Source organism: Oncorhynchus keta, chromosome 34 (genome assembly GCF_023373465.1).
Source record: "Oncorhynchus keta strain PuntledgeMale-10-30-2019 chromosome 34, Oket_V2, whole genome shotgun sequence".
NCBI classification, from domain to species: Eukaryota; Metazoa; Chordata; class Actinopteri; order Salmoniformes; family Salmonidae; genus Oncorhynchus; species Oncorhynchus keta.
In genome coordinates this window covers 51,366,777-51,382,561 of record NC_068454.1, presented here as the reverse complement: position 1 = coordinate 51,382,561, position 15,785 = coordinate 51,366,777, and the positions used below count along the sequence as shown (strand labels likewise).

At 41.5% G+C, this 15,785-nt stretch overlaps 1 protein-coding gene across 9 annotated transcripts in view; it reads left to right on the top strand.

Annotated features, from left to right (window-relative positions):
* The window catches only part of ptprub (protein tyrosine phosphatase receptor type Ub), a 342,049-nt gene that overhangs the window by 142,034 nt on the left and 184,230 nt on the right, over window positions 1-15,785 (top strand). For all 9 annotated transcript variants that reach the window (XM_052494008.1, XM_052494003.1, XM_052494010.1 and 6 more), the window contains exon 3: window positions 8,582-8,853. In XM_052494008.1, the coding sequence (XP_052349968.1) occupies window positions 8,582-8,853 (272 nt within the window). The remainder of the gene's footprint in view (window positions 1-8,581; window positions 8,854-15,785) is intronic.

Below are 15,785 nucleotides of genomic sequence, written 5' to 3'. Positions count from 1 at the left end.
AAAGGAAAAGTATCTTTTCCCTTCCGTTTCCCTTGCTCTGAGATTGCCCCTGTATTTATATATATTTTTTCAATGGGAGCATCTCTCAGAATTGTATTTTCACCACTGTTTGCTTTTACATCAATCCACTGTCTTTCTTTCCCCTCTTAACCTTTATAAACCTCTCTCATTCGCTCTATTCATAGTTTCTCATACTACTCCTTAGTGTGTTATTTTTTTCTACTTCTACCCACCAGGGATCCCTCTCTCCCTCCCTTCTTGTCATTGTGGCATGCCTCAGATATCATCCTCCAGTACAGCCTGTGACCAGGGTCTGGGTCCTGCAGTGCTCCGTATGAGTTATGATGTGCTGGATCAGTTCTAATCTTGTTATGTATGTTCTTACGCCCTTGGGAGGATCAGCAGGGGATGACTGTGACTTTATCAGATTTCACAGGCTTTTGAATCATAATTCATAAAAGGACATAATGCATTATATATCTCTGTGTCTGAGTGTGTTACTGTGGGTGCATGTATGTGTGTGCTTGTGTGCGTGCGTGCATGTGGGTGGGTGCACGTGGGTGTGTGCATGCATGGGTGTGTGTGTACTGTATATTCAGACGGTGGAGGAGTTATTGTATATGCCTGGATGTGACTTTGAGTCACATGAAGATAACAGAATGCATGAACAGTAGATCAGTAGAGTTCTTTATTTAACAAGGACAACATGATAACAACACCCATTTACTCCTGGTGAACATAAATCAGTTCAGAAGATCATACATACACATAAACAAGCATGCATTCAGATTTTTCTTGTTGGTCCAGTATGCTTATTTCTGCCATCAGTTGATGAGACAGCATGTTTTGGGGGATGGGAGTTCTGTTTTTTGTAACATATTGCCAGGTGTGGAGCTAACACCAGTTATTCAAGCAGTAAATATATATTCTAAGTACTTACCATTCTCTCTATTTCATTTGTCTCTCTTTTATGTAACTGATCGCTGTTCATGTTATTCATTGAAGATTGTTTTAAAGTACGAACATTATAGGTCAACAGTTCACTGCTTAAATAAAAGTAGGACAATGCACTTTTTCTCACAAGTGCAGCTTTTCTAACCTCAAAAAGTAATATCCTGGAAATATTTTGAATGGAACTTTGGTTATTATTCTGGGTGCTGTTGAATATGTATAACCTGTAATAGACAGAATATGGATCATCTATCCCACTCTTTCAAGTCCATATTTATCAGCGAGATTGTCATGGAGATGGATTGAACCGGTGCAAACTCTTTTGATTTTTGTAAGTCTCTAATGCCTATCTAGAAAATATACAGAATGACATTCAAAATCAGTGAATGCCAAAGTGTTCCCTTCTATTTACTTGAAACTGATATTGTTAATTTGGCATAGAGATAAACAGGAGGAAACTTTGTTGACGCCGACATACATTCTAAAAAGTGTTTGTTAGTCAATGTATATGTCTAGCGAGTAAATATTTACATATTTAGTTTACAAGGAGAAAATGACTCTCAGCATGAATGTTAATGAGTGTAAATACTAGCGTTGGTTGGTTAGCTCAAATTATTTTGTACTCCCACAGCAATTGACAAAATATGGCAATAAATAATGTCACTCTAAGTAATATCCCACATAACATGTTTAACTCACCTGTCATAATAAGACCTGTCGCGCATACTGTATAATCCAGTTATGAACTAACTAAATGTTGCTATGGCATTGCTGTTGACATACGGTATTCAGGCAGACTGTCAAGTCCTTCGTCCTTTTAAGTTTCCATCTTGAGGCTCAAAGTTGGCAATGAAGATGTTAATTCAAGCATTAAACCAGGCAAGCTATTATAGAAACCTAAAAACCTATAATCGTCTCTTGTGAATTAATTAATAGGCTAGTATCAGGTGTCAAGCTCATATTAAAGGTGACAGAGAAAGTGTATAATCATCCAGTTGATAATGATAAGGGATGACATGTTCGGCTTTTCAGAAAAGCCAGATGAATGTTGTTTCATCCTTAATCATTGTGTGCTGTGTTTAAAGGAGAACCAGTAGAGGCTGTGTTGACCCCAGTTCTTTGCTGGGAAAATGAGTTGGTGGAAGATGACATCAAATAAAATTTTATTGGGCAAACACACATGGTTAGCAGATGTAATGCGAGTGTAGCGAAATGCTTGTGCTTCTAGTAATATCTAATATCTAATATCCAAGTATCTATTTATTACATTTTAAAGTGGCCAGGGAGTCTGACTCCTTATGTTGGCAGCAGCCACTCTTTGTTAGTGATGGCTGTTTAACAGTCTGATGGCCTTGAGAGAGAAGCTGTTTTTCAGTCTCCCAGCTTTGATGCACCTTTACTGACCTCGCCTTCTGGATGATAGCGGGGTGAACAGGCAGTGGCTTGGGTGGTTGTTGTACTTGAGGATCTTTTTGGCTATCCTGTGATATCAGATGTTGTAGGTGTCCTGGAGGGCAGGTAGTTTCCCCCCTATGATGCGTTGTGCAGACCGCACTACCCTCTGGAGAGCCTTGCGGTTGTGGGCAGAGCAGTTGCCGTACCAGGCGGTGATACAGCCCGACAGGATGCTCTCGATTGTGCATCTGTAAAAGTTTGTGAGTGTTTTAGGTGACAAGCCACATTTCTTCAACCTCCTGAGGTTGAATAGGCGCTGTTGCGGGTGGACCATTCAGTTTGTCTGTGATGTGTACGCCAAGGAACTTAAAACTTTCCACTACTGTCCCGTCGATGTGGATGGGGGGTGCTCCCTCTGCTGTTACCTGAAGTCCACGATCATCTCCTTTGTTTTGTTGATGTTGAGTGAGGTTATTTTTCTGACACCACACTCTGAGGGCCCTCACCTCCTCCCTGTAGGCCGTCTCATTGTAGTGTCCTACCAATGTTGTGTCGTCTGCAAACTTGATGATTGAGTTGGAGGCATGCATGGCCATGCAGTCATGGGAGAACAAGGAGTAGAGGAGAGGCCTTAGAACGCACCCTAGTGGGGTCCCTGTGTTGAGGATCAGCAGGGTGGAGATGTTGTTTCCTACCCTCACCACCAGGGGGCGGCCCGTCAAAGTTCAGGGCCCAGCTGCTCAGAGCGGGGTCGAGACCCAGGATCTCGAGCTTAATGACGAGTCTATGATGTTAAATGCTGAGCTGTAGTCAATGAACAAAATTCTTACATAAACTTGAAGTCGGAAGTTTACATACACTTAGGTTGGAGTCATTAAAACACATTTTTCAACCACTCCACAAATGTCTTGTTAACAAACTCTAGTTTTGGCAAGTCTCTTAGGACATCTACTTTGTGCATGACACAAGTCATTTTTCCAACAATTGTTTACAGACAGATTATTTAACGTATTATTCACTGTATCACAATTCCAGTGGGTCCAAACTTTACATACTAAGTTGACTGGTCCTTTAAACAGCTTGGAAAATTCCAGAAAATTATGTCATGGCTTTAAAAGTTTCTGATAGGCTAATTGACATCATTTGAGTCAATTGGAGGTGTATCTGTGGATGTATTTCAAGGCCTACCTTCAAACTCAGTGCCTCTTTGCTTGACATCATGGGAAAATCAAAAGAAATCAGCCAAGACCTCAGAAAAACCATTGTAGACTTCCACAAGTCTGGTTCATTCTTGGGTGCAATTTACAAACACCTGAAGGTACCACGTTCATCTGTACAAACATAAGTATAAACAGCATGGGACCACGCAGCCGGGGACCAGAGGTGCAACCAGAGGAAAATAAATTCTACACCACCTTTACTCCACACACTGACATTCGTACAAAGCTCTCCCTCGCCCTCCATTTGGCAAATCTGACCATAATTCTATCCTCCTGATTCCTTCATACAAGCAAAAATTAAAGCAGGAGTGAGTGCTTTGCTAGCACAGGCTGGAATATGTTTTGGGATTCTTCCGATGGCATTGAGGAGTAAACCACATCAGTCACTGGCTTTATCAATAAGAAGCCATAGATTACAGACAACATTTACTCTGAGCTAAAGGGTAGAACTTCCTCTTTCAAGGAGCGAGACACTAAACCAGAAGCTTATAATAAATTCCGCTATGCCCTCTGATGATGCATTAAATAGGCATAATGTCAATACAGGACTAAGATTGAATCCTACTACACCGGCTCCGACGCTCGTCGGATGTGGCAGCGCTTGCAAACTATTACAGACTACAAAGAGCTGCCCAGTGACACGAGCCTACCAGACAAGCTAAATTGCTTCTATTCTTGCTTCGAGGCAAGTAACACTGAAACATGCATGAGAGCATCAGCTGTTCCATTACTATTGCTCCGCAGCCGATGTGAGTAATACCTTCAAACAGGTCAACATTCACAAAGCCACAGGGCCAGACGGATTACCAGGATGTGTACTCCAAGCATACGCTGACCAGCTCGCAAGCGTCTTGGTCAGCTTGGAGCACCAAGTCTAGATCCAAGATGCTTCGACCCCCCCATCCATAAGTCTCCTGAACAGTTAATGAAATGGCTACCCAGACTATTTGCATTGACCCCCCTCAATTACCTCGACATCGGTGCCCCTGCCCATTGACGTTGACTCTCTACCGGTACCCCCTGTATGTAACCCCACTATTGTTATTTATTGCTGCTCTTTAATTATGTGTTATTCTTATCTCTTACTTTTTTGTTGTTGTTGGTATTTTCTTAACTTCATTGTTGGTTAAGAGCTTGTAAGTAAGCATTCCACTGTATTCGGCGCATGTAACAAATAACATTGGATTTGATTTGGCTATAAGGCAGACTGTCTAAGAGTAAGATGTGAACTTGAATAATGCAGAAAATTGTTTATTGTGGTACACAGCAGTCTGAATTGGGTCAATAAGGACTCTACTCATATCCCACCAAAACGTTGACTGTTGTCGTAAGCTCATGGCTCAAATAAAGGTGGCTTCGAAAGTAATAGCTTCTTGCGTGGAATTTTGTGTCAGATTCACCTCACTTCATTGCAGACTATTTGTTAATGTTATTTGCCTTTCATGAAGACATTAGTTAAACAATTCTCTCTTTGGCTGTCTACGATTAACATTCACATTCTCTTTGCCTTTAGATAAGAGTAGACTTCTCTGTAAGGCCTAGCTCCGCCAAGGCTGCAAATTCTGTTTGGTAGCTCGCAGAGTCCAATACAATTCTGAATGGAAAAACAGAGACCTTCGAGAACAAAGACAACAACCTTGATTATGTTGGTAAACAGGAAGGTCTCCTGGCATTGTTGTTGTAATCACGTTTGTGGGGACAGACTTGATGGAGGACAGATGCTAGGTGAGGGGGGAGGAGGTTGTGTTGTCCTAATTACAAGGGGCTTTGGGGTTTGAGTTCTGGGTCTTAGTGGACTCATGTTTCATCAGTAATTAGCCTCACCAACCTCAGCCTCACCTTGCTGCTGTAAATATCTAGACTGCTCGACTAGTCGTCCCTTTATTTCAAATGGCCATAGCAGGCTGATTAAATGCCTGTGTGTGAGAACGTTGCAGTCTCTGATGTGTGTGTGTGTGTGTGTGTGTGTGTGTGTGTGTGTGTGTGTGTGTGTGTGTGTGTGTTTGCACATCCATATTCTTTAAAACACCTAACTTTCTCTTGGTGAAACGTTTCAACCTTGTGCGATATACTACTGTATTTAGAAAATCAAGAAGTACCCCCCCCCCCTCTATCTCTTCCCCATTGAAAAAGGCTTGCCACAGGCATCTCCCCCTGTGAACTTTTATCTCAGTGCATATATGTACACTCCAGTGAGAACACTGGCTCAAACTGTTTACTCAAGCCAAGAAAACTATGTTTACATGCCGGATAGTAGTTTATATCCCACTTAAGGTCTTATTCGGGATAAGCTGTCTACATGCACCTTTCGTATCCTGCTCACGAGTATCCCTGTAACCAGCATGAATAAACAGAATATTCCCAAGTTATGTTCATATGGGAACTGAAATATGGACACTGACTGTAGGCCCTTATCCTCTCACATGTAGCATAATATAATATTAACTCCTACAGAGTTATGCATTTATTGCAGTAAAATGATACAACAAATGTTAATTTTGTGTTGGGAACAGAAATATGATTTCTTTCTTTGAGCATCTCAAGAGATGAGAAAATGTGAATTTGTGTGTAATATCTTATCATTGACACATTCATGCAAGTAGACAGTATTTTAACCACATAAAATATGCACCTAAGACAAACTGAAGTCTTATCATATTCCTGTTCAATTGTTTTCTCAGCCTTTCTTTCCTTAAAACTGGTCAAACTAATGATATTTATGACATTTTGCACAGGACCAATAGCCACTGTTTTGTAGTTATTGCGTTTTCGCCAAGGTCCCTACATTTTTAAAATAATTTAGAGGTCTTAAATAATTATTAATTCTAAGGCATTATTCTGGTGAGCTCTATTACATTTAGAATTATGGGCCAACAATAATTATGACACAAGGAAGCTGCATGTATCTAACTATAGTTGACAAACAAATGGCCTACCAAATGTCGTCAATTATAATATGGCTTACTAAATGTCGGAAATTATAAGCAGAAAGTTGTCTAAATTTTGGGTGAAAGTAGCCAGTAGGCTATACGGTCCAGTATGGAGTATCAGCAAAATCAATTATTTGTAACGTCTGCTTTCAACACACACCCTCAAACACATATATCCCCTGAACGCAGCTCACGCTCCAGATCACAATCACCTGAATTCTAATCACCTGTTCACACACCTGTTCACACACCTGATAATGTCATTATCACACACTATTTAGTTCAGTTCTTTTCACCCCATCACTGTTAGGTATTGTTTGTTTTGTGACACACGTCTTTCGGAGCTCTCTTGTTACCCGTGATTTACACCTCCCTTGTATGATAGTTTTTGCCTGCTCACTAACGACGCCTTTTGCCTATTCCCTTGCCTGTACTTCAGCCTATCGGATTTCCTGTTATCTACCTATTGCCTGATCTCCCGGACTAAGTTATGAGCCTTTTCCCTGCCTGTACTGTTGCCTTTTTGGACTCCTGTGTATGACCTACTGCCTGCCCCTGGACCCAGCTGCCTGCCTCCTCCTGTTGTCTTTTGCAATAAACACCTGCTGCGCCCTGCGCTTGAAACCAGCTCTCTGTCTCCCCTCGTGTTCATTACATTATTATGTAATTATGGTGGATAGAACTGCGCAGGTAGCCTACTTTTTGAAGTGATTTGTATCTATTATGGATTCCCATTAGCTGCTGCCAAGGCATTTTTGCTGGGGTCCAGCAAAAAGAAAGAAGTTTTATACAATTTTAAAAACATTTACAATACATTCCGACTGTGTGCCCTCAGGACACTACTCCACCACTACCACATATATACAGTCCAAAATCCATGTGTGTATAGTGCGTATGCTGTTGTGTGTGTGTTTGCGCCTATTTTCGTGTTGCTTCACAGTCCCCGTTGTTCCATAAGGTGTTTTTTTATCTGTTTTTTAAATCTAATTTTACTGCTTTCATGACTTACTTGATGTGGAATAGAGTTACATGTAGTCATGGCTCTATTTAGTCCTGTGCATCTTCCATAGTCGGTTCTGGACATGGGGACTGTGAAGAGACCAATGGTGGCATGTCTTGTGGGGTATGCATGGGTGTCTGAGCTGTGCGCCAGTTGTTCAAACAGACAGCTCAGTGCATTCACCATGTCAATACCTCTCATAAATACAAGAAGTGATGAAGTCAATCTCCCCTCCACTTTGAGCCAGGAGAGATTGTGATAGGTGAGAATTGTCTGTTAATTGAATGATTAGAATATTCCGCCCTGAAACATATACTTGTATGGAATTGATTAGAATGTATAATATCATAATCAATAAATGTGTAGTCCTAGTCAGAATTAGGGTAAAACAATATGTCTTTATGGTATTTTAAACACAGACTGTCTGAGCTTGGTGCCAACCTGACTAGAGATTTGGGAGAGAACAACAGTAAATGGGACAAGATGTTTAAAAGCAGCAGTATCCTGTCTAAGATCAGCATATCCCAGGCATCTTATCCAGGTTTCTCATAACCGTGATATATGCTTTTTCAGGTTATTGTTAACAGGATATGATGTTTATATGTGTCAACTCAAAAACAGAATACTTGAGTATCCCAAATAATAATGGGATATTGGTGGGCATGTAAACGTTGTCAATGAGGCTAGAATCTGAAGAGAGGTTACTCAGATTAGGAGGGATATGTCATTGAGATCTTTAGTGCTTCTGTTCTATCATCAGCAGAAATGTGAATGATTCCTTTCTAAAAATGGGTTACATTATTTATTTACTCCAGTTACATTATTTGGCCGAAATGAATGATACAGTACTTATAAACACATTCAGGATAACTTACATGGCTTACATTTCAGAACACTGTATCATAACCCAAAGGGAACCTGAAGGATGAGTCAGGTCAATCAGTTCATGTACCCACCAATGGCGAACACAAATGCAAAAACATTTTTTTTTTTAATTGTCTCTGAGGTCGGGGTCATGGCATTACAGTATGCATTATCTCTGACCCTTGTGTGACATTACCCTTGATTCTGTCTCATCCCTCCAGGTTCCTATATGCTGGTGAACTCTTCCCAGCATGCTGCAGGGCATCGTGCCCAGCTCCTGCTGCAGACGCTGAGTGAAAACGACACACACTGCGTCCAGTTCAGCTACTTCCTGTACAGCCGCGATGGCCACAGTCCAGGGGCACTGCGGGCGTACGTTCGGGTCAACGGCGGCCCGCTGGGTAGCCCAGTATGGAACACGTCTGGGTCCCACGGACGACAGTGGCACCAAGTGGAGCTGGCTGTCAGCACCTTCTGGCCCAATGAATACCAGGTAAATCCCTCGCAGTGGCATCACTTCACTGCTACTTTCAGTCGTTACGCAGCATGCTTAAATTTTTCCACTGTGTTAGTTATACATAGTAGCGGCTAGAATCGAACAGGCTCATTCTGATCCCATTGACTTCATGTATGATGTTAATGCAATCCGTATAAGGCTTTATTTAAGGCCTAGTGAAGGTGTTAGTTATTCAGACACATATACAGCATAAGGGTAACCAGCCAATAGCTAAGCCTGATCATCCAGGACTGTGTGTGTTAACTTCACTGTTCTCCAACAGTGAGATACTGTACGCCACAGGGAGACCTTGTTGTTAATCACATGCAAAGCTAGCTCAGTTTAATATCATTGCTCCCTTGGTAAATGTAGGCTAGGTTAGTGCTAAAAGGCCCTAACTGGTTTCTCTGTGGCCAGGCTTGTTACAGTTTAACCTACTGAGACTGTCTCTGCTAACTGTACATCAGCCATTGGAATACACAACACAACTTCACTCATGATTGGCAGCCACTGTGGGTACCTCGGTGCTTTCTATTGGTCTCCGGATTGGCGCGACCGGGCCACAAATTACATTTATATTTTCTGCAAACTCTGCGGAGCTGTCAAAATGCAATTAAGGTGAGTAGTGTGTGATGTTTTGAAAACTGTCATTCCCTTCGACTTAAGGATCTGACCTTCAAGTGTAAATAATAGTCCAGCTTTGTACAAACATGAGCCAAAGGTAGGATGACACTGTGGAATTATCACTGTATGGCCTGACAATGAGGGGTATTTAAGCTTGACGCACACAACACAAACACACAAAGGTGTCAAAGCGTGTGGGTGGGTAGGGGGCCAGGTGAAAAATGACTTTAACAATATCTGACAAATGCAAAGTCATCTCAGTAAATATATCACTATGTGAGAGGATTGCAAGCCAATCACACCACCCTCAGACCAGCTCTCACATCAATGCTCTCTTTAGCAGAGCAGTTCGTCATTAACGACCATTAATGTGGCCATGGCAGTTTCCTATAGCAGAAACACCAGGGGTGAACAGCATTCCTCTGGCCTATTTTTGATGTGTCTTAATTGGCTTCCTTTGCAACACTCCTCTTCCTTCTAATTCTTACTCTGTGTCCTCCTCTCTGCCCTCTGTCTTGGTGCATGCTGCTACACATCTTCTTAAGGAGCCCAGTGATGGCTCATGTGTGAGTGAGCATCACACCAGGGCTACCGAGGAGAGGCATCACTTAGGAGAAGGAAGGAATAATGGGCAGATAAGGAGGATGAGTCTGAATGACTGGTTGCAGCAACAACCTGTTAAGAAACTGTTTCAACTGTAGGCTGAGATCATCCATCTCAAAATGACGATACTGTGATGTTATTTATCCAGAATAATCAATCTTCTAGTTTTTGGCAAATTTTTTAAATCAATGAACTGATCGGTACATTAACCTTATGTCTGACCATGACAAGTATAGTGTAGCAGCAGTGAAGAAATACATCTCAAATGAAACACTAAAACAGTGTTTACGCTTTTGAGTCCCTTCTCTGCAAAAAATAATGATGGCCCCTTTCTGCAGTAACATCAGCAGTAATGCCGATTGAAAATGGATAAATAAACTACAAACAATGCTGGAGAGAGTCAAGCGGAGTGGATTTGAACATGACTCGATCTGACCCAGCACGCCTCTCTCACTCTCTGTATTCACCAAGGAGCTCTTAGCTTTAAAGCATGTTAGCTGCAACTCGTGTCACTTTAAATATTAACTGACTTTGGTTACAGGAGCCCTGCAGCAAGCTGGATAGAATCTCTTTGGATTTGAAGTGATAAGTCATCAGATTTGCTCTGTCGCCAGAGAGTCAGGGTCTACTCTTGAAGAATGGATTGAGAGAATAATGTTCCTGGGTCATGCCTATCATGCCAGTAAACCCAATGCACAGCAAATTGACCGTATTATAAACCTATGAAGTCTTAAAATATCACTGCCTTAAATCTTTCAAGGCATTCCTAGATTTACTTTCCCTTCGATGCTGCTATCACAACACTGCAGTTGATTAAAAATTGATATTTGTAATGAATGGATTAAAGTCAAAAACAAATCCCAGTAACTTTATGACAATTACATATTCTCAGTGGCTGTTGATTTAATCATGATCCTTGAACGTAGGAGGAAAGAGAGCTGTTTTATAGCACACATTCTCAATGTTTGTCTGTAAAATAAAATATTGTCTAAAGCGTGGAATGTAATAAAAAAAGGAAGTCTGTTCCATTCTCTGTAAATCAACAGAGCCAACGATAGTAGATTAACATACTCAAAAGCCACATAAATTCTCCCTAATCATTTGTCAGCCTAGTAATCTATCTGCAATACAATTCCCTCCCTGCTTTCCTTTTCCTTGTTCACAACTTTTTGAAGGCTTCATGTTTCTATCTAGTGTATGTCTCGCCATTTTTGTTGCCTAACCTGAGACAACAACACAGTGTTGGTTGTGATAAGATTAAGCTTTGATATTTATATCACTCTAGTGATAGGTGCTATGCCACTTCACTTCCTCCTGTTGCTGTTGTTTCCCCTAACATCAAGAGAGGGTTGGGTGGGGCAAGTGGAAAATGGAAGACAGAGAGTGTGAGATCACTTTAGAATATATTTGATTTGAGATCCCTCCCATCTGCCGTGCTCAGCCATATATTTCTTCCTCTTATTGGTGGAGGTGTCTGCGATAGCTGGAACCTTGTTATAAAATATTAAAGATGTTATCGGCCCACCAAGTCTGCCAACTAGATCTGGAGCTGTGCTCTCCCTCAGCTTCTTCCCTCTCTTCACAATTTTCCCTTCTCTCCCATGGTGTGTTTTCTCTCACTGTGCTCCCCCTCGTCTTAATTTTCAGTGTGACAAATACTGTCTCAAGTTGCAGACCTTTTTCTGACAGCCTGGTCTCTTAGGCTAGAAGTAACATAGTAAATGTAAATCCGGAACTAGTATGATATGTGCCTCGTTTCAGGAAACTAGGTGTATGTCGCGCATCTCTACTTCACAGGAGAGCCATTTGAGCGTACATTTTTGAATTTTTATCAAAATGCTTTTTTTTGTTGCAGAAATGCCTTCTGGAACATGTGAACTTTTATGTGCCTTAAAAACAAACTTTTATGCCATCTGTAAATACTAATACAATTGTTAAATTACTAGCCTAGTTGGTTTAGCCATGGAAAAAGTCAGGAACCGTCGCTCTAGCCAGCCATCCCCTCCTGCGGCACTCGGAATGGCGCCAGAGGGTATTGGCTGCCATTTTATGGGCTCTTAACCGTGCTATTGTTTAGTTTTTTTCACATTGTTTGTAAATGATCTTGTACATAATGTTGCTGCTACCATCTCCTATGCCCGAAAAGAGCTTCTGGACATCAGAACAGCGATTACTCACCTTGAAGAGGACAAATCATTTTTCTTTAATGAGGCGGACAAGGGGGATTTACTCCAGACACCGGAACAGGCCCTCATCCACGTCATTCGCAGAGAGAAAGAGACTGAGGTATCGTGGAAGGAGATCGGGGTGCTTTGTGAGGATCTGGTCGACGAGTGGCTAATCTGCCTTTGCCATCGGTACTATTGGCCAACGTACAATGGCTGGATAATAAAGTGGACGAACTACAAGCACATACAGTTGAAGTCGGAAGTTTACATACACTTAGGTTGGAGTCATTCAAACTCAATTTCAACCACTCCACAAATGCCTTGTTAACAAAATATAGTTTTGGGAAGTCGGTTAGGACATCTACTTTGTGCATGACACAAAGTCATTTTTCCAACAATTGTTTACAGACAGATTATTTATCTTATAATTCACTGTATCAAAATGTCAATGGGTCAGAAGTTTACATACACTTAGTTGACTGTGCCTTTAAATAGCTTGGAAAATTATGTCATAACTTTAGAAGCTTCTGATAGGCTAATTGACATAATTTGAGTCAATTGGAGGTGTACCTGTGGATGTATTTCAAGACCTACCTTCAAACTCAGTGCCTCTTGGGGAAAATCAAAAGAAATCAGCCAAGACCTCAGAAAAACAATTGTAGAGCTCCACAAGTCTGTTTCATCCTTGGGAGCAATTTCCAAATGCCTGAAGCTACAATGTTCATCTGTACAAACAATAGTACGTAAGTATAAACACCATGGGACCTACAGCTCAGGAAGGAGATGCGTTCTGTCTCATAGAGATTAACATACTTTGGTGCAAAAAGTGAAAATCAATCCCAGAAGAACAGCATAGGACCTTGTGAAGATGCTGGAGGAAACAGGTACAAAAGTATCTATATCCAAAGTAAAACAACTCCTATATCGACAACCTGAAAGGCCACTCAGCAAGGAGGAAGCCACTGCTCCAAAACCGCCATAAAAAGCCAGACTACAGTTTGCAACTGCACATGAGGACAAAGATTGAACTTTTTGGAGAAATGTCCTTTGGTCTGATGAAACAAAAATAAAACTGTTTGGCCATAATGACCATCGTTATGTTTGGAGGAAAAGGGGGGAGTCTTGCAAGCCGTAGAATACCTTCCCAACCGTGAAGCACAGGGGTGGCAGCATCATGTTGTGGGGTTGCTTTCTGCAGGAAAGACTGGCGCTCTTCACAAAATAGATGGCATGATAAGGAAGTAAAAGTATGTGGATGTATTAAAGAAACATCTCAAGACGTCAGTCAGGAAGGTAAAGCTTGGTAGCAAATGTGTCTTCCAAATGGACAATGACCGTAAGCATACTTCCAAAGTTGTGGCAAAATGGCTTAAGGACAACAAAGGCAAGGTATTGGAGTGGCCACCACAAAGCCCTGACCTCAACCCTATAGAAAGTTTGTTGGCAGAACTGAAAAAATGTGTGCGAGCATGGATGCCTACAAACCTGACTCAGTTACACCAGCTCTGTCAGGAGGAATAGACTCAAATTAACCCAACTTATTGCGGGAAGCTAGTGGAAGGCTACCCGAAACGTTTGACGCAAGTTAAACAATTTAAAGACAATATCTATCAAATACTAATTGAGTGTATGTAAACTTCTGACCCACTGGGAATGTAATGACAGAAATATAAGCTGAAATAAATCATTCCCTCTACTATTATTCTGACATTTCACATTCTTCATATATAGTGGTGAACCTAACTGACCTAAGTCAGGGAATTGTTACTCTGAGTTTAAATGTATTTGGCTAAGGTGTATGTAAACTTCCAACTTCGGGGCCTCCCGGGTGGCGCAGTGGTCTTGGGCACTGCATCACAGTGCCCTGTGCCACCAGAGACCCTAGGCTCTGTCGCAAGCTGGCCTTGACCAGAATGTCCGTGGGGCGACGCACAATTGACCTAGCGTCATCCACTGTCCATTCACCTGAACTCAGACTTTATTCTTCTTACACATGTCTTTAATTAAACCTATGTTTTCGAGCTCAATTACTTCTGGGACAACAGTCTGGTTACTGGAAAATCAACCATAGTCATGCATTTTTCACCTACACTACATGTCTAACAAAAGTCTCCACTGTGCAAGTAACCATTTCAATAGAATGTTCATTATATCACTGCGACAACTGTCGATATACACGTAGCTGGTAAATTCGCTCTGGCTATCTACTTGAACTTCAGAGCACTCTCATCTGAGTGTGCCAGAGCGCAGAATAACTGACGAATTTACGAACGCTGAACACCCGTTGAATATGGCCGGTGTCAGTAAACTTTGGCAAAATAACATAATTCAATTGTTGCCAGCAGCACAGTTACAGTCACCAATGGTCTGTATAACATAAAAACAGCCTAACCATCTCTACTAGGGCGAGTAAAATAGTCAGAGTGAGCTGTTCTCTCATGTGTCTGGAAGTACCTAGCAAGCTAGCCAACATTATCCAGTTAACTTAGCAGCTTGACTACTGTTGTTCGGTCAGAACGCTCAGATCAACCCTACTCCTCGGCCAGATTTGTCCAGTGTATTCTCTGAATGCTCAGAGAGCGAAATGCTCTGTCTGTTCGTAAATTCAATCTGACAACATTCTGAGTTTACAAACGCGCAGGAAAAACGCCAAGGGGAATGAATACTTTTGCAAGGCACTGTATACGCTCACACGCATTCACAGACAGGACAGAAATATCAGAAAGATGTAGGGCGGCCCAGACCCCGAAGTGACTCTTATCACCTGAATGCAAGATGGTTTATTGTCTTCCCCCGGAATTCAGCATTCTCTCTGTTGCTCTCTATTGTCTTTACATTCTGTAGGTCGGATATCTGATTGGAGGTTAACTCTGCAGTAATACTATTGGGTCAACAACTAAAATTTTGAATCAAAACATGGTAAATGGTAATAAAAGGATCTTCTCTCCATTGTCTCTTTTGCTTCATTTCTTTCTGACCTGCTCTCTCTCTCTCTCTCTCTCTCTCTCTCTCTCTCTCTCTCTCTCTCTCTCTCTCTCTCTCTCTCTCTCTCTCTCTCTCTCTCTCTCTCTCTCTCTCTCTCTCTCTCTCTCTCTCTCTCTCTCTCTCTCTCTCTCTCTCTCTCTCTCTCTCTCTCTCTCTCTCTCTCTCTCTCTCTCTCTCTCTCTCCTTCCCGTGGACTTCTTGGGGTACGACATTTCAGGCTTTGCCTTGTAATCTTTATGCCTTGTATGTGAATCCATTCATTTTACAATGATACCCATTTCCTGCAATCATATGACCAAATCACAGTCTAGTGGCCTCAAGGATGGAATGTTAATATTTTTCATAATTAATACACTTTTTTTACACCTCGAAATCCGTGGTTTATATGTCAAACGTTTGTGTTATATTTCAGTCTTCTGTGATGTATGTAAAGTGTAATATTGGGATGCAAACTCATAATTGAATCTATATCTGACATGCTACATGTGTTTTATTTTTTTAAGACCATAACCATGTGTGTAAGGTGTATACCTTTGTTTCAAATTAGAC